The 19,772-nt window shown below is 50.2% G+C and overlaps 1 protein-coding gene across 6 annotated transcripts in view; it reads right to left on the bottom strand.

Annotated features, from left to right (window-relative positions):
• Positions 1–230: 230 nt before the first annotated feature.
• Positions 231–19,772, bottom strand: part of AMBRA1 (autophagy and beclin 1 regulator 1) — a 59,626-nt gene continuing 40,084 nt past the window's right edge. For 2 of the 6 annotated variants that reach the window (XM_069739904.1, XM_069739905.1), the window contains exons 12-20: positions 17,938–18,048; positions 17,675–17,863; positions 17,439–17,593; positions 9,921–10,060; positions 6,171–6,260; positions 5,319–5,509; positions 4,517–4,627; positions 3,641–3,705; positions 231–2,513 (exon numbers count right to left, since the gene is read on the bottom strand). In XM_069739904.1, coding sequence (XP_069596005.1) covers positions 3,668–3,705; positions 4,517–4,627; positions 5,319–5,509; positions 6,171–6,260; positions 9,921–10,060; positions 17,439–17,593; positions 17,675–17,863; positions 17,938–18,048 — 1,025 coding nt within the window. In that variant the 3' untranslated portion in view covers positions 231–2,513; positions 3,641–3,667. Of the gene's footprint in view, positions 2,555–3,640; positions 3,706–4,516; positions 4,628–5,318; positions 5,510–6,170; positions 6,261–9,920; positions 10,061–17,438; positions 17,594–17,674; positions 17,864–17,937; positions 18,049–19,772 lie in introns of all 6 variants that reach the window. The other 4 variants (XM_069739901.1, XM_069739900.1, XM_069739903.1 and 1 more) reach the window with 3 other exon arrangements.

Below are 19,772 nucleotides of genomic sequence, written 5' to 3'. Positions count from 1 at the left end.
CCGAGGCTCAACAGGCCAGCAAACGAGCCGCTATCTCGTGGGCCAAAGATGATGAGAGTAGCTCCATCAGAAGGCCAATTAAAACGAGGCGTCTGGCCATGTAGCGGCGGAAGGGTGACGAGCCGCAACGCTGGCACTGTTTAACCTGTCAAGCGCTGGTTTTGGACATTTGCAATGCAAATATTGATCCCACTTCAAAAAAAAATTAATAAAATACTCATAACACAAAGTTTTGTTGGTGTCACAGGGTTTACTGGCGCAATGCTCTGCAGATTCAACAACTGTTACATGAATTGAGTCATGCCCTAAGGGTCACAATGGGTTATTGGAATGATGCTTTTGCACAGCACCTTGAAAAATAATAAGAATAAAAAAAAAGTGTTACACATAAGAGCAAAACCAACCGAGCATTACAGATCACCGGAGCCCGAGAATCCTTATAATGTTACAGCGGGGCGCTGGAGTGATGCTCTGCACTTCTGACCGATGAGGGGACACCAGGCACCGGAGCAATGTCCGCCAGTACTCGCTGCCACAACATACATGGGGGAAATGCTCTGCCGCCCAGATTAATGATACACCAGGATCTAAAGCGCAATGAAGCAATTACTGGGGGGCAATGCTCTGGCAGAAGGGTTAAGTAAAGCCATGGGAGAGGCGTAACGTGTCATCATGGGAGCACTGGTTGGCGGTATTGTGTCACCTGTGGGCACTGATCAGTAGGGTTCACTGTGCTGTAGCTGCCTCCTCGGGATGGAAAGGGACAGCCTCAGGCGACAGCGCCCTGACTGACACCGCTCTCGATATGCGCATCCTAATAGCACCCTGTGGGCCCATTACACAAAGTAAAAATTGGGACTAGGAGGGAGCATAAATTAAAAACAAAATTGGGGGAGATTCATCATTTTAATGCAAAAATCTCAAATGTCTGCATTAGTATTTCTCATGCAAGAGCTTTAATAAGAAACCCGGCCCCTTCTGTAACATTCACGTTTAATACTGTCAACATCTATTTGCAGCTCAGACGACTCGTGCCTGTCAAGAGTGCGCTAGTGGGTGTAAGCGTCTGGATGACGTGTCCGAATTATGGGGGGAGGGGGGAAGCTACTGCGTTTGCAACTGCCACCGTTAATCTGAAACGGGGCGCGTCAACGGCAGGGAAAGGGTAAACTGCAGCGCTGCGCTACTGGCCTTTGGCAAGGGGGGGGGGACGTAGGCTGACAAAACTCAAGGCGCAGTGGGGTGAGTGTGGGAAGGTGGGCTACACGCCATACAATATCATCCGACGCACACTGCTGACTGATAGGGTACAAGAGGGAGAGGGGGCTGGTGTGGACCCTCGCAGATACACAGGTCACGTTCGTATGCAAAAAGAAAAACAAAAAAAAAACCACAAAAAAAGAAAAAGCAAGAAGTCTGACCGTGGCATCGGTGTGGACCTATTTGGCAACCCAAAGAAGTCGGCTCTGGGAGAGGGCCTATTATGGGGCTTGTGACCACGGCGAGAAAATGACGAATGTCCTTACTGAATGCGGTGAAGTGATGGGATGGTCAGCAGGACCTGGAGGCCTGGTGGCATCGGATGAGGTGCAGAGCACCTGGACACATGCCTGGGATGGAGAGGAGACCTTTCAGGCCCCCGCCTTCCCTGTAGTGCATGCACCCCTCCTTGGACTTCAGTCAAGGCAAGGAGGGCAGTAACAGTCTCATAGCAGCTCCTCGCAGGCGACAGGGGGGGAGAGATTAGTGCTAAGTCCCCTGCCTTGATCAATCAACCTTTGGAAACAAATAAAAAAAAAAATCAAAACAACTAAAATAGGAACTTCTGCTCGTCCTGAAGCTTCAACTTCAAGGGAGCAAAGGGAAGAGTACAAGACTGGGAACCTTTCATAAAAAGGGGCATCAGGGAGGGGTCTGCTCTCTGAGAAGTCAAAACAAAAAAAATAGAGAAAGGGGCAGTGTGAGAAAGGCCGGCTGCAATGTTACACATCCCACCCTAAACTCTGCAACCCCCTCCGAAGGGTCAGCTCTCAAATTCCTCTCCAAGTCTATAGCACCATAGTCCACAGCTTGAGGGTCCCCACCGTGACCAGGCGGTGGGGGATCAGGCTGTCCTTACAGCAGTACCAGGTTGGCATGGCCACGTCTCTACCTCTCCACGCCAGGGAGGATGCCGCCGCCGCTGCTGGAAGGCTGCATGCCAAGGTCTTCAGCATTGTTGTTTGTTAGCGCCCCGGGGGGCCGACTTAGCTGATGGAGAGAAAGACGCCGTTCCAGCTCTTCTACAGTTTCTCTAGAAGTGGAGGGTTGTGGAGAGCGGGGGGCCGCGGTGCGGGAAGCAGGGTCGGTGGAGGTCTGTGAGCTACGGTGGATTCGGTGGCTCACAATGATATTATTGCCGAAGCCTCCCATAGACGCCATAGTGGTGCTCTGCTCCCTTTGGACCACGGCAGTCATCCCTCCTTCTGCCATAAGTCGTTGGATTCTGCTCAGAGCGTCCTCCTGACCCTCTCCTGTCGGACATGAAGGGGCATAGTGTGAGGGATCAGAAGGGCTGCAGCGTAATAGAGAGAGAAGCATAAAAAGTGCCGGTATAAGAGGTTATATTCTGAAGGCAAAGCGTCACAGGTTTGGGGGAAAGTCGGAAGGCTCTGCTCACATCCGCCCAGAGCCTCCATCACCGATCGCAGAATTCATGATAGGAAACATAGAAATGTGCAGCGCACCTTGGCAGCATCCGATTGACCCCATTATAAAACAATAGGGTCCGCCTGGCGCTGCCAGGGTCTGTTGTGCGAAGGATCCAGCACGCGTTAACTGCCATTGGAAACAGAAACCCTGATGCTGATGTGAACAGAGCCCAAAATAGGGAGAGGATTTCACCACGCAGAATTCAGGTGGCCGTAACGTGGCTGCGACCACATGAAGACGATCTGTCGATTAAAGGGGTTATCTGGCGCTGCTCACTTCTGTGTCGGAGGTGAATGGTACTGACGTTACGACCCTGCTCAGACGCTTGCACGGGAGGATTAGCGTTGTGCTCTCGTCTCGGCGGATGTGTGGGGATCCAACGTCATCGGCACCATGAACTTCCAGTGCTGAGGTGAGCATCGTCAGCCGTCCCCTTAACCCTGAATATGTAACCCTATGCTCAGCGACAGGTCCATACTCCTATTATCCAAAATTGCACTTTGGCGAAGAGGAATACGGCCTTATGGTGGTAACAAGAGGTTGTAACATAGGGGGACGATATTCAGCCGACAAATGTGCTTCAATGACAAGTCCCAGCCAGACCGCGGGTCTACTGATCTGAAGTGTCAGAGGGAACGGTGATGCTGTTAGTTGTGGTCATTAGACCCGCGGTGACGCTGGGACCTGCGGACGCATCTACACGGGGCCTAAATGTCAGTTCATCATCACAGTCTCCAGGAAAAGCTGGGTGACGGCCAATAAGGCGGCTCTAGGAGTTGTCCACTGGCCTTCTAATACGTGCAGATTAATCGCTCGGAAGTCTGACAAAGCAGAGCAGAATAGGCACAAATCAGACGTCACCCAGGTTCCCCCAGATTTTATAAAAGAAAAAAGCGCAAAACTTATCAAAAAAGGATCCGTCACCTCTCCTAGAAAATATCTGCATTACCCAAAAACAATCCTGGAGCATCTTTTCTTAAAACTCTGCAGTGTGCCGATCCTCTGTTATTCCTCCTGGAAATATATGAATAAGTTAAAGAAGTTGTTGCATCTTCTATATTAAGAAGGGAACGGTGCGCTCCTGATGAACGGCAGGCCGGGCTGGCGCAACGAACGCACCGCTGGTCTGAACTGTGCGCAGGGGCAATGAAGCTGCCCGAGTCCTGCCAGCTTCACAGCAGCGCCCACTGGCTGTATAGCATGCAAGTGCCTCCTTGCCTAGGAGACTTTTCTAAAAGTGGAAAACCCCTTTAAAAAGGATATTATCTCTATTGTGTACTGCTCGTTGCCAAGGCTACCGACCATTTCTGCAGAGAACAACATTTAGAGGGCTTCTCTACTTTCTGAAAATTGATCCACAACAAAGATGGCGCTCACCCTCCCGTGTCCAGCTCCGGACCCCCGCAGATGCAGAGAGCCGGCGCTGGAGCGAGAAAGGATAAGCAACATCTGATTGTAGTTTTTACAGATATGATTGGTTGGGGTCCACATTTCAAGAAGTGCGATCACCCCCATCATCACTGGATATGCTGTACATACTGTGTAGGGGGACACACGCCATTAGCAAGAGGAGTGGTAAAGCCCACATGTAATTCTATACATACATTTCCAGGAGGAATAACAGGAAACAATGTACAACAGTAAGATAAGATGCTTCAGAATATATATATTATTTAATGGGGGAATACAATTATTAGTGACTCACGTCAGGAGAGCAAGCGGATCCTCTCTGGCCACATAGGCCAATTACACCACACTAGATTTACTGCATGTATTATTTTTCTCATTTATTATGGGGGTCTCTAAGATTTTGCAATCATCCCACCTGAGCCAGACCCTTCGGCAGACTCCAGGCTTCCTTCTTGGGACTCGGCTGCAGTTCTTGCCTCCTCAGAAGTGCCGCTGGACTGTGCCGCTTGCTCATTACTGGAGCCGGCTGGAAAAAAAAAAAAAAAAACAAACAGGAAGGGGTTAAAACCTGTAACAGATCTATGCATGCAGAATGGAGGGCAGGGATGAAGAGGGGCTGACGGGCATTAGCTGGCCCTCTCCATGCCAGATGGGAATGACGATGGCCGACATCCGCGCCTCTCCCCAGTAGCTCCCGTAAGAGTGGACTTTAATGGTTCAACTTCCCATAGAAGTGAATGATGCATGAGGCGCCTTCTGCATTCACAGCATCACCAGATCTGAAGACAGGTGGTGCAGGTACCAGAAGTCGGACCACCATGTAACATGTGAAACTGTACCCCGCAGACCCCCATCAGGGCCTCTCATACAGCACAGAGGGACAGGAGCCCCCAAACATCTGTAGTTGGGGGGAATCTTTCCCTTTTGAAGATGATCAGCAATATTGACCCCCATTGAGTAATGCTCATTAATAAGTCCATCCTGACGTATAGGGCGGCACTGGAGAGCTGGATTTCCTTCCTTCTGGGGGAGAGCCAGTGTGTATACCCCCTTTCCCAGTGCATGATAATCCCCTCCACAATAAGACCGTCCCCCCAGAACCTGACCTCACAGATGTGTGCACTGCGCAGAATGAAGGCCTTGTGTCTTTCTTGCAAAAAAGCCAATATTGGTGCAATGCAGAATTTAAGGAGAAAATGCCCAGAAAGCGCTCTCACCTTCAGCGCTTGGCGCCGCAGGCCGGGTCTCTGGTACCTCTCGCTCGGTTTGGGTCTCTGCATTCTGTAGCTGAGGGGCCGGGGTCTGCGTGCCCTGCGACGTCACCGAGGTGCTCGGATTTCGGGGTTGGAGGCCAATGGCGTTCATTAGACCCATTTCTCGATCTGATCTCCAAGAGGCACGACTGGTCCTAATTCAGAAACATGGAGGAGGGACATGAAAGGCAAACTCTTCATTAGGCCCTGGTTATCTTACCGTGACTGATCAGTAAGCTGCTGGTATTAAAGGGATTTTATTTATTTTTACTAATTAGGACATTTGAAAGTTGCTTCAACTTTCAGTTTAGACTTAAAAGGGGTTTTCTTATGCTAGTAAATGGGTAAAAGATAGTAAAGTGCTGGTAAAAAAAAAAACAGGAAACTTTACCTCTTCTTCGAAAAAAACTCTCCACTCAAGAACAGAGGGATATTTATTCTATAGCTCACGGCTCATTGCCAAGGTTACCGGCCACTTCTGCGGTCTCAGAGTGGCTGGTTACCTGGATACGGCGCGTGTGCTGCCTGTATGCTCTATGGGATCACTGGATCCGGCCGCCTTCAGGCAATTCTGCCCTGACTACAGCACGAGAGCTGTAACATTATCCCTGTCAATCTTCAGGATCGCAGCTCCAAGGAGACAGACCCCTTAGGATTGGCATCTAGGGGTATGTTCTCAGGATTTGCCTGACCAATGCGCATTTCCGAGAGGTTCTGCAGCAGGCATGCGAGGTCTGAGCGGTACATTGCCCCTTTCGCTCGCGGAGAATGTTTAGGATCTAGTGTGAACGCGGCCATCGCGTCGCACGTTCTTACCCAGGTCTCTCAGTGGTTCGGGTAGTGTTATGCTGGAGAATAGCTTCATTCATTTGCTCCCAAAACTGGTCAAACACATTGTCGAATGCCCTGAAAACAGACAAAATCACAGCAGTTTAGTGTAACAGGAAAAACAATAACAAAGAAAATGGAGACTGCACCACTGAGACTTGGTGTAGATCCACATCAGCACGTAGACGGAGGTCTGCACAGACGCTTCGCCGGCAGGAGGAAGGCGATGGCATTGTATAATCTCGATCCATATGCACAGAAGTCTCAGTGGTGCAGCCTCAGGCTTTGGAGCCGTAACTTCAGGGCGTTGTATCTTGGAATAGAAGGGAGATATGAAGGAGCGGTTCTCACTTTTGTACCGGATTTTCTCTACTATGAGGATTTGTGGAGTCTGAATGCGGCTTTTTTGTATTTTGCACAAATCGTTACTGAGACATGCTGGAGAGCGCCCCGCGACGGCAGAGCATGACTTTTTGGCAAACCTTCACCTTCCACACATGATCAAGCTACAATTATGTGTGAAATCCCGGCAGACTCATGGAAACACAATTAAGAAATGAACTGTGATACCCTTAATGGTAAAGGTATCTGCCTCGCCAGTTAAAAGGGACGGTAAACTTTATTAATAAGGGGAAGAACCGTATTTGGAAGCATCAGAAAAGTCGTCTTTCTTGCCCTTCATTTACTCCATCTTTGTCCATGGGACCAGCTGAGGATTTAAGGTATGAAGTTAGATAATGGGGGAAGGTTTCGGCTGCTGCAAGCTGCATGGGGCCATATAAATGCCTCCAAATCATTTTTTTTCCTTTGTTTCACACCATTTTCATTTCACCCCAGAGAATAACGAAGGGAAGCTCAAGTAGCCGATATGTCCCGCTGTGCAGCACTGGGGAACGTTCCAAGATTTTTATCCTCGTCTTCTAGAAATAGGGAATACTAATTGAGATCTGAAGCTGGGATGTTATCACTGAGGATATGAAGGGCAGAAAGTGAGAGTTATAGGGCGTCATCTGAGAGACGTCGCCTCTTACTATTTAGCGAGCAATGAGGAGGGAATAGGGTCCCAGGAATTGGGATATTCCCAGTGGTCCCTGCCCCCCTCTCCAATATACCACCCCTCCACTGCCTCCCCCCAATATACGGTCCCTCCTCCCCAGTGTCTTCCTCCCAAATATACGGCTCCTCCACCCCCAGTGCCTTCCCCCTCCTATATATACGGCCCCTCCACCTCAGTGCCTTCCTCCCCAATATACGGCCCCTCCACCCCAGTGCCTTCCTCCCCAATATACGGCCCCTCCACCCCTTGCCTTCCTCCCCAATATACGGCCCCTCCACCCCTTGCCTTCCTCCCCAATATACGGCCCCTCCACCCCTTGCCATCCTCCCCAGTGCCTTCCTCCCCAATATATGGCCCCTCCACCCCAGTGCCTTCCTACCCAATATACGGTCCCTCCACCTCAGTGCCTTCCTCCCCAATATACAGTCCCTCCTCCCCAGTGCCTTCCTCCCAAATATACGGCCCCTCCACCCCAGTGCCTTCCTCCCCAATATACGGCCCCTCCACCCCAGTGCCTTCCTCCCCAATATACGGCCCCTCCACCCCTTGCCTTCCTCCCCAATATACGGCCCCTCCACCCCTTGCCATCCTCCCCAGTGCCTTCCTCCCCAATATATGGCCCCTCCACCCCAGTGCCTTCCTACCCAATATACGGTCCCTCCACCTCAGTGCCTTCCTCCCCAATATACAGTCCCTCCTCCCCAGTGCCTTCCTCCCAAATATACGGCCCCTCCACCCCAGTGCCTTTCTCCCCAATATACGGCCCCTCCACCCCTTGCCTTCCTCCCCAATATACGGCCCCTCCACCCCTTGCCTTCCTCCCCAATATACGGCCCCTCCACCCCAGTGCCTTCCTCCCCAATATACGGCCCCTCCACCCCTTGCCTTCCTCCCCAATATACGGCCCCTCCACCCCTTGCCTTCCTCCCCAATATACGGCCCCTCCACCCCAGTGCCTTCCTCCCCAATATACATCTCCTCCACCCCAGTGCCTTCCTCCCCGATATACGGCCCCTCCACCCCAGTGCCTTCCTCCCCGATATACGGCCCCTTCACCCCTTGCCTTCCTCCCCGATATACGGCCCCTCCACCCCAGTGCCTTCCTCCCCAATATTCGGCCCCTCCACCCCAGTGCCTTCCTCCCCAATATTCGGCCCCTCCACCCCAGTGCCATCCTCCCCAATATACGGCCCCTCCACCCCTTGCCTTCCTCCCCAATATACGGCCCCTCCACCCCAGTGCCTTCCTCCCCAATATACGGCCCCTCCACCCCAGTGCCTTCCTCCCCAATATACGGCCCCTCCACCCCTTGCCTTCCTCCCAATATTCGGCCCCTCCACCCCAGTGCCTTCCTCCCCAATATACGGTCCCTCCACCCCTTGCCTTCCTCCCCAATATTTGGCCCCTCCACCCCAGTGCCTTCTTCCCCCAATATTCGGCCCCTCCACCCCAGTGCCTTCCTCCCCAATATTCGGCCCCTCCACCCCAGTAACTTCCTCCCCAATATTCGGCCCCTCCACCCCAGTGCCTTCCTCCCCAATATTCGACCCCTCAACCCCAGTGCCTTCCTCCCCAATATTCGACCCCTCAACCCCAGTGCCTTCCTCCCTAATATTCGGCCCCTCCACCCCTTGCCTTCCTCCCCAATATTCGGCCCCTCCACCCCTTGCTGTTTGTTCTGCGCTCGAGATGACGGTCCTGGAAGCCACATGGGGGCACACAACAATGAATGTGAAAGGTTCTTGTTAATCAGAATTATTGATCGTCGGATCAATAACCGCAGGAAGCGATAAGCTAATGGTGCCAACATGATGGAGCCTGGATGAGAGGAAATCACACAAACTACGTAGCTTTACACTGGAATATGCGGCTCATTAGTGCGAGGCCGCGGCCGGTCTCCTGAGGAGTCAGCACGAAGCCCCCGGAGAAGCTGCCAATATCCTCGGCGAGCAGAGGCCGTGCTGACGGCTCAATGTTTGGACAGAAGGAGGGAGGAAGACAATATTGAGGGGGCAGCCATCATAAACACCATTTACAGAAATCAGGTCTCCACTATCCTCATCTCCGTGATGTAAGGACACAAGGGCACGATAATACGTCCTACTAGAACTTCTGACTTGTCCGTGGAATATAAGGGGTTACATTTCTCCGGTCAGAACCATTAGACTGGGAGCCCGAGAGGTAGAGATGGATTAAAGGGGCAGAGGACCGCCGGCCAGCCTTAACCTCCCCCTCCAGGAAGCGAGGACAAGTCTTGGTCTCTCTGCTCCTTCTCTTCTGTCAAACTGCACACCAGCAAGGAGCAACACATGCTGGGAAGTGAAGGAAAGAATGTCCTAGTACCTATAGTGCCGGTAAAATAATAATGATGAGGAAGTACAGCCTGCTCAACGAGCAGAAGATAAGTCACCGGACATGAGAATCGGGACAATTCCTGGACATATTAGATGAGAATGTCACCAAAATCTGACGCACGATTCTCCGCGCACGGCCCGACATGAATGCACCTTACAAAGTAGTGGCTGATTTCAGTTAACAGCCATCTCTCACCAGTGTTAAAGGGATGGAATCGTTTTGCTCTGGATGAATAAAGTGAGACTTTAAAATCTACTATTAATGTATACCTATGAGAAAAGCGCCTCCAGAGCTCCCAGACCCAACCGGACCTGTGCGGCACTTACTCTGGTCGGCAGATCACCAGATCCCCCTTATTGGTACCGTAAGCCAATCCCAGGCCGGGCTCCGGTAGCCACCGAGCTGAATTGATGCTGACGTGTCTCCTCTGGTCCGCAGGCATGGGATACAGCACATTGAAGACGCGCTGGAGGGAAAACACAAAATCAGGGTCAGTAAATAGGAAAATAGTTGGGGGTCCTTTATACGTTTCTAGACTGATTCCCCGCTATCCTGGAGGACTCACCCGTCTATACATTACATAAATGGACAATTTAATTTCAGCATACAAGGTGTAATTCTTCCTTACCCCTGTGGGGGTGCTGTGGGCAAGTAAACATTTGCTGTTACGCTCCCTTCAGGTCAGAGCTGATCATCAGGGGTCGCAGCAGCAGGAAACTAAGTGATCAGAGGGTCTCCTGACAAACAAGACTTAAAAAACCCCAAAACCTGTGTAACATCCAATATGGCTGCCAGACGGACACGCTATAGAAAGTATGACAACAAACTATAGATCTACTGCCAATCTCATGGTAAAGGAGGCCAGTGAGGTTTCCATCCAGCGGCCGGGGTGAACCCCACCCGCCTCTCATCGGTGGTCCAGTGTTATCCGTCTTAAGACACAGGGGTTGCAGGCAATGTGGCCCTGACAGATAAGCCATGAAGGCATCATACAGGGAAATCACTAGGATCGTGAGAGCCACAGTACGAGGGCGGCCATCACTGGATGTCAATACACGTCTACAAAGCCGGCGATAGACTTCCACCCTGCCGCTCGGATAGAATGACAATCCCACCAGCACCTCCAGGGCGTACGGAGGAACATGTCCCACGCCGAAGGGACAGATTTCATTTATACACCTACCTCGAACAGTGGGTGACCGGCCCCTTAAACGATTCATCCTCCTAATTTCTTAAGAGTAAAATTCCTTTGGGATTTTAATATTTTATTGCTTATGGCAGTAGATTAGAGGGCACTGCTGCAGTCAGAGGTGGCTGAATATACACGGTGCTTACTAGTGCTTTCCAATAGAGCTTGTAAGCGCTGTTCTGATTTTTTCCGGATCCCTGGAGCACACTCCGCTTATGATCCGGTCGTCTTCAGAGGCTCTCCACTAATCCGATGCTGCGGCGTTAAGAGCGCACTGTTCAGACCAGGCCAACTTCCCCCGACAAGGAAGAAGCCGGGAGGCTGAAGAGCGCTGCACTCCTGAAAAAGACCATGTGTAACCTCCTCTAGGAACACCTCCGCCCGCACAGAGGTCTTTATTTTAGGACTTCATTGCTTTTTTTATTTTTTAACAACATTCTCTTTGGATATTTGTCAGCTATAAAGACGTTCACAGATCAATCATGGACGGGCGCCGGCACGCAGACCGCCGCACACGCCAATGTGAGCACCCGGAGGGTTATCGCATACCAAGCAACAACGTGGCTTCCTTTACATGCAATCGAGCCTGAGAACGCCATTCCCAGAGGTTGTTTCCCTTGTGGGTATTGTCATCGCGCTGTCATTACAAGCTTCAGACGGCTGCGCGCTACACAGACGATCTCCCCGGAGAGCAGTCACACTCCTACTGCCAATATACGCTCATCCACACGAGCGCACTGCCGAGGTCGCACGTGTCATCATTACCGAGGAAGCAGCTTTTAATCGCATGACACTGCTCAACGGAAAATTAACAAGGTGGGATCATGAGAAGCGATAATCAGCGGTGACGGTCCGTGCAATTAATCCTCTGCATCCCCCTCCACCCCGCAGCGCACACAACCTCCCGCAGCAACGCTTCTTCAGAGGCTCTGGAAACCCCGGCGAGCTCCTGGCCGGCAGCGCCCCCTCATCAGCCCCATCATACGTCTATCTCTGCACCTTGGCGCGTGCCCTGCAGCGCCCACAGCGATCCTGGGGGAGCACCCACAACTCCCCGCGGTGCACAGCTCGCCCACTCCTGGAATCAGGAGCGAAACACTGTACTTATGAATCCGACCCGCCAGCCATGACGAACCGAACACACGATTAGTGGCACAGTTCCGATCAATTAAAAAAACGCTGGTCGACTATCACCGTCGCCAACATTAATGGCGCTAAACGCCCGCTGTGTGTAAATCTGGAAAATAAAATCTGTGACTAAAGGCCGATTTCAGGCCAGTAACAAGCGCCGATCCACTACGATGAAGTCGTTCAGGGTTCGTTTCTTTCGGCAGCACATCATGTTTACTACGGGCAATGTGCTGCCGAAAACTATTTTATGGCGGCATAAAAAAACCCAAATCACCCAAAGAATGAGCATGTTGCGTGTTCATGCATGACAGCAGACATCATCCCAGCAGCCGATTATCGGGCACAAGTATCACCGACGTATCATCGTCCCGTCAGTCAGGATTGGTGATGATGGTCCCCGATGCAGAGACCCCCACAGATCGCAGAAACAATGCTGACCAATGCGCCAAAAGGGTGTAGAAATTAATCATTTAGGGATGCAGAGTGATAAAATATATACCACATTACAGAAAAAAAGACGTCTCGTAGAAAAAAGGAAATACAAGTCAGTTCTGTGAAGTGGATCCTTTAGGAATCCACTCCACACGAGGCACGGGCCAATCAGAAGGCTGCGAAAAACTCTTCAAAAACGGCTTCAGGAAATGAAAAACTCCTCCAAAAACTCCCCAAAGAAGAAGTCATCAGAAAAATAGAAATTTTCACAATAGTTCTTGAGGCGGTTTCTGCAGTGAAATCCCCAGGATGCCGAGGCTGGCCGCCTGCAGATCGGCCTCATTACATGGCTCCACGTCAGTGCAAACCTCCACAAGTCACAATTATCCAGAATACTTTCGCTATTCATTTCTCAATACCTCTGCTTGCTGTCATTGTTTGAGATCGTTTAGCATTAGAATTGCAGGAGATCTCAAGGAGCAGATCACCAGGAAAAGAACCCCGTGTTCCCTGAAGGATTTCTTCAGAAAAATGGAGGTCATCCACACTTATGATCTTTTTATTGTCCCTTTATATTGATTAACACGCCCAACCCCTGCAATAATCAGGATTACTGGACGCAGGTTCCAACCGTGCGCAGCTTACAAGCGTTTTCGCGTCAGCAAACCCCGTTAAACGTCTGCCGCAGGTAACGTAGCGCAGTAAATCCGAGCCAATAATCACAGATTATATACATGGGATTATCAGGGGAGATCAGATCCTGAGCTAATAATGACCAGGAACAACACTATTCCGGCTTCTCCCCACTCTACGGAGGTCGTGGGCACGCATGTGGCCGAGGATCACAGGAGCGAGACCGGCAGAGAAACGGCACAACCTGGCACTGAACAAGTGAATGAGGATCCTGTAATTGTGATAACTCAGGACTGAACGTCCACATGGAAATTAATCCCAGATTACACCTGTCACAGTAGGAAAAAAAAAAAATCAGCAAATGAAATCTCCACATTCAAGTGGATCCATCATTTGCCGTAAATATGTCATTATTTTTGCTTAGTGTAAACGCCACTGTTCTCCTGAATCCGATGATATTTTTCTTTTGTTCCTGCGCCTCTCCTTTCCTGAGATATGACGCCTTTTTCCTATGTATAAACTGTAAACATCGTAATGACCACGCCCACAAGGAAAGATTTACATACCGGAAAGATGAGGCCCTATCTCAAGAATGGAGAGGAGCAACCCGAAAAGAAAGACATCACCGGATTTAGGAGAACAGCAGCATTTACACGGGATACAAAAAAAAACAACATTTATGGCGAGTGATGGGTCCCCTTTAAATGAGCTTTCCCATTGCTTGGATATGCCATTGTGAAGTTTGGAGGGTGCAAAAGGTGGAACCCTCCCAAACAACTGCACCCGTGTGCACAGCGGTCAGACTGAACACAGAATAATGGCACACTGCTATATGACGACGTGTTACGTGGTGGGGTCCCGCTATGTCTGGCAAGGATTCATGGGAAATAAAATATGCAGTTCAACCCTGTCCTACAAGGAAAGAAAAATCTTACTTGTGTCAATTTGAAACCCCTTAACAAGCATAAGGATGAAAATGTGCAGCTCTCCAAGATGTTGTGGAACTACAACTCCCAGCATGCCCTGGCAGAAGAATGACAGCCTGTTGCAGGCAGGGAATGCTGGGAGTTGTAGTTTCACAAGGGCAGATTGCCCATTCTGGCAGGAGGGATGAACATCTACAGACGGCTGATTCGGGGGACATTGCCCCTCATCAGCACAGGGCAGGGCAGGGTTTGGTGGCCGAATAAGAGGCCCTTAATGAGTTTCTGTGATGCCTTATTAAAGGGGCGGGCATTGACTTACAATGTAAATTTCACTAGTAAGGCTTTTTTTTTAACCATTTAGACCACAGTCTGTTGCTTCCTCACTGCACAAGGTACAGTTACTGTAATAAAAATTATAACTTTTTTTTGAGAAATGTAATAAAAGTGGACGTAGAAACTTTTTTAGGACCCATATATAGGCCACCCCTGTAAATGCGGGTCCTTCTGCCCCCAGGAGAGCAGGGAGCTCCTTTATAGCTGTTCCGGTCAGTGAGTGAATATATTAAATAGATCAGGTCTATATTCACTTGGTCCATTGGCGCGGGGGCATCGCTAATAAGCCGACCGCCGCCAGCTGCTAGGAAATATCAATACAGACAATGAGAGAAGCAGAACGCAATTAAACACTGGGATTTCATCCACTTTTCCAGCTCGTCTAGACACAAGTCAGATAATTAGGAGCCCATTTACTGCGACCTGCCCGGCGGGGCTCAGAATTAAGTCTGGTCATCCATTGACCGATGCCAAAGTTTATTATCATGTGCCGCTCCACGGTGCTCAGGACGGCGATTGATCGAATCTAAAGAACGCTTCCAATTAATAACTGTATTCCAATTAAAGGGAAAGTCCACGCAAAGGAACATTAAATGCAAAAATTATTTTATCTGGAGTAGTTTTCCTTTAACATTGCTGCTTTCCTTTCTAAAATGGCGTCATCACTGACCACGTCTTGTGCCAGTTATTAAAACTCTGTCCCATTAAAGTGGGAGGACCAGAGTTGCAATACCATGCACAACCTAAGCTTCACGGTGGCGCTGTTTCTGAATGAAAGCAGCCAAGTCTTTATAATCCTGAACAACCCTTTTAATAAAAACCCATCAGCTCGTTACAGGATTGCCGTTTCATGGGGAATTCAAAGAAGATCCAATATATATACGATATATGGCGGCATTAGTCGGGACGCTGTCTTGACATGTGGCGGCATTAGTCGGGACGCTGTCTTGACATGTGGCGGCATTAGTCAGGACGCCGTCTTGACATGTGGCGGCATTAGTCGGGACGCCGTCTTGACATGTGACGGCATTAGTCGGGACGCCCTCTTGATATGTGGCGGCATTAGTCAGGATGCAGTCTTGACATGTGGCGGCATTAGTCAGGATGCAGTCTTGACATGTGGCGGCATTAGTCAGGACGCCGTCTTGACATGTGGCGGCATTAGTCAGGACGCCGTCTTGACATGCGACGGCATTAGTCGGGACGCCCTCTTGACATGTGACGGCATTAGTCGGGACGCTGTCTTGACATGTGGCGGCATTAGTCGGGACGCCCTCTTGACATGTGGCGGCATTAGTCAGGACGCCCTCTTGATATGTGGCGGCATTAGTCAGGATGCAGTCTTGACATGTGGCGGCATTAGTCAGGACGCCGTCTTGACATGTGGCGGCATTAGTCAGGACGCCCTCTTGATATGTGGCGGCATTAGTCAGGATGCAGTCTTGACATGTGGCGGCATTAGTCAGGACGCTGTCTTGACATGTGGCGGCATTAGTCAGGACGCCCTCTTGATATGTGGCGGCATTAGTCAGGATGCAGTCTTGACATGTGGCGGCATTAGTCAGGACGCCGTCTTGACATGTGGCGGCATTAGTCAGGACGCCGTCTTGACATGTGGCGGCATTAGTCAGGACGCCGTCTTGACATGTGGCGGCATTAGTCAGGACGCCGTCTTGACATGCGACGGCATTAGTCGGGACGCCGTCTTGACATGTGGCGGCATTAGTCAGGATGCAGTCTTGACATGTGGCGGCATTAGTCAGGATGCCATCTTGACATGTGGCGGCATTAGTCAGGATGCCATCTTGACATGTGGCGGCATTAGTCGGGACGCCCTCTTGACATGTGACGGCATTAGTCGGGACGCTGTCTTGACATGTGGCGGCATTAGTCAGGACGACGTCTTGACATGTGGCGTCATTAGTTGGGACGCAGTCTTGACATGTGGCGGCATTAGTCGGGACGCCCTCTTGACATGTGGCGGCATTAGTCAGGAAGCCGTCTTGACATGTGGCGGCATTAGTCGGGACGACGTCTTGACATGTGGCGTCATTAGTTGGGACGCAGTCTTGACATGTGGCGGCATTAGTCAGGACGACGTCTTGACATGTGGCGTCATTAGTTGGGACGCAGTCTTGACATGTGGCGGCATTAGTCGGGACGCCGTCTTGACATGTGGCGGCATTAGTCAGGACGCCCTCTTGACATGTGGCGGCATTAGTCAGGAAGCCGTCTTGTGCCGCAGATTGGCAGATAGTCTGTGTGGCTGTCGATGGCTCCAGATGGAGGGTTTACAAGGAGACATTTGACACTTGGGAGACCCCCTCTTAAAGTATGGAGGGGTGGCAGGACTTTAGCACCGTCCTTCGGCTGCCAGTTCTCCGCCCGGCACTTACCAGGAGGGAGAGGAGACGAAACAAGGAATTGGCTTCAGTCTGAATATAGCAAAGCGAGGGCCGTCATGCACTTGGCGCAGATTCCTACAAGAGCACAATCAGCCCCCGCATGCATCGTCAACGCTGCCCACCCAGCATGCCAATTTATCTCTGGCGCTGCCATCATGGCAGAGGTTTAAATACACACACTAATAGATTTCTGGAGATTTAATAAAAGAAAGCAAACAGCCGGGCCGGGAAGAGAAGGCGTCAGACCGAGGCGATGAGAAAGCGAGAGGATCTAGAATAATGGCGGTCTGTATCAGGCAGGATGCGTGATGGTGGCACAGGGACGTGCAGCTCTCCTGAAAGGTTATTGCATTTCCCCGATATATATTTCTGTGTTGCACTTTTCCTTCAGGAAATGTATAAATGACTGGGTGCTACCATCCCCGTATTGAGGGGTTTCCTGAAAGGCAGAGACTGCCAGCACTGATAGGACATGTCCGAGGGTGCAGGGGTCCGATCCATGCACCCTGGGAATGGGCAATGCAGGAGGAATAATGGGAAAGGCACAAAGCAAAATTCTAACAAAAAAAAATAAAATTGGATTTAGATCTTTGGCACAAGCCGGAAAAGGTGAATATAGGGCCATTTTTGTTTTGTTGCTCAGCTTCAGGTAAAATGTGCAACTTTGCACCAAAATCGGAATATTTTGCTGCTGAAACGCCATTGTGGATTTTCTGCATAAATTTTCTGAAAATTAATGAATTTCTCGAATGCAACAGCCTCTAACCCCAATGATGTAAACTGACATGAACTCACTCTCATAGAAGTCTCTCCTCCATGGGGTTTTTGGAGTCGGAAGACTTGAGCCACCATGTGCTCCGTAGAAGGATGCAGCAGGATCCTGCGCGAGGCCAGACCCACCATGACGTACCGGCCCATAGGGGACAAACTCACAGAGATGGCATTGGGACCTGGATAAAGAAAAAATAAAGTGGCTGCCATGAGAATCCAGGAACGAGCACCAGACATGATCGATGACGACTATGACGCACCAAAACGCTTGGTGAACAGGATCTCGCCGAGGTTGTGCGGGGCCAGGGAATAGACGGCCAAAATGCCCTCGTCAGGGAAACCTCGCTGGCTGCTGGGTATAAAGGCGGCCAGGAGCTGCCCGTCGGCGGAGATGTCACAACTGGCGTCATTGTAGATCTTGCAGTTCTGAACGAGCACGTTGGCAGTGGCTGCAGAAACAACATGAGAATCCATGAAAACCTTGCACCATCACCGGCCGCGGAGGGAAGTGAGACCCACGCACCGTTACTGATCTCCGGTAAGTCGTATTTGGTAAAGTCCCACCACTGCAATCTGTAGGTCGTGTTTGCAATGTTACTGGCCACAGCGGACTGTCCATCTCCGATCACAGCACCTGCGGAAAGGGGAAAAAAACAGAGCGACGATGAAATCACCACCGGAAAACATCGGATGTCAAATACGGCAACTTTAAAAGGAAAGACAGAAAAGTGCAAAAGTTTTAGTAGAAGGTTTAGAAAATCCTTCATTAGAGACGATCATCTATGGATCAGAGAAGAGCTGAAACGAGCTTCTGCCTCTCTGAGGACCAAGGGCTTCTGTCTGAGCATCATGTAATGCTCCATCTCTCCAGTGGTGGCGCTGCTGGGGTTACACGCTGCTGCCAGGTCTCTGCAGATTACAACTGATCGCTGCAGGATCCACTCATAGTAACACTTCAGATCAGTTTATGATCAAGAGGAGATTGTCCAAAGAGGCTACAAGCATTAAAAGTCCTAGGTCATCGGCGCTTAAAGGGATATTGCTGGGACCTCCACAAATGCATCCATGTTGTTCCATGCATGGTCTATGAGACTGGCAGAGACACTACCACCTCCTCCAGTCCTATAGATGATGAATGGAGCTGTGGAGAATGGCCCACGCTCCTCTCTAATGGGCAACGGAGTCCCCTAGGTAAGTGGATAAAAGAAAAAAAAATGAGGAAAAAATAGAAAATGAAAAAAAAAAAAAAGAAATAAAGGAAAAAAAAATAAATAAAGGAAAAAAAAAGAAGAGGAAAAGAATTAAATAAAAAAGGAGAAAAAAAATAAATAAAGGAAAAAAAATTAAGGGGGGAGAAAATGAAAAAATAAAAAAAAATATGAAAGAATAAAAGTGTAAAGAGGAAAAAAAAAAAGTGACTATATAAATTACTTAGCATGAATGAATGAATTCTTACATATTTTGGACAAGACGACAATAGCTTCCTAGACCCTCTGGTGGTCTTCAGGTCCGAGGAGTCTAATTATTGTTCTACCAGATCGGTGCAGGATGGAGCCGGAGACATGAAAGGGTTACCCATCGTCTGCACCGGCCACACACAAGCCATGAGCTAAAGGACGACTCTGCTTACTCGGGAGTTTCATGCCCTGAAAATTCTGAATGGGACCGGCGGGGTCAGCGGACAGAGTCCCGTGCAGCCTTTCAAGCCGGGGCCCCGGGGCCTGTACACTCCGGGAGTCACTTAATGGAGACTTCCTAATGCAGGTCCCATTAGTCGGCTTCACACTCCATGTCCCCACCAGGCGGACGGCTCGTCAGAGAACCTCATTTGCAGCGTTTGGAGTCAGACAAAGGCCGGCCGCTCGATACAGAGACGGTTAATGGAGCCGCTCGGACACCGCTGCCCTTTCATTTATAAGAGTAAACTAATTAATGCTCCGATTTTCATCCACAGGACGTTACTTAAGCAGGAAAGTCACTGCCGGGTCACACCATCGCCTGCTGCCGACTGTCAATGCTTTCACAGGGTTCAAAGGGTTAAATGCCTGAGAAATGGTATTTAAAAGGGACGAAGAGAAAAGGCGCCTTATATTGGAAAAGTATCTGAGCTCTGGTAAGAGCTCACAATAGAATATGTCCTCAGTGTCCGGTCATGGCACCCGGCACAGGAACACGGTGGGGAAACGCAGGCTCAATGACTTTTTTGGAAGCCATATGGCCAGCCATTGACTAGAACCGGCCAAACACCGTGCCTCAGGAGACCGGTGCGGACTCCTTTAGAAGGATTATTTTGCACCTGTCTCTTGGCCTAATACCTTTAGAATAGCAACGCCCCACTGTCCTTCATGCCCCACAGCA

The sequence above is a fragment of the Ranitomeya imitator genome, chromosome 9 (assembly GCF_032444005.1).
Source record: "Ranitomeya imitator isolate aRanImi1 chromosome 9, aRanImi1.pri, whole genome shotgun sequence".
Taxonomy (NCBI): domain Eukaryota; kingdom Metazoa; phylum Chordata; class Amphibia; order Anura; family Dendrobatidae; genus Ranitomeya; species Ranitomeya imitator.
Note: the sequence above shows the minus strand (reverse complement) of the source record. Positions and strands in the feature narration are given on the sequence as shown.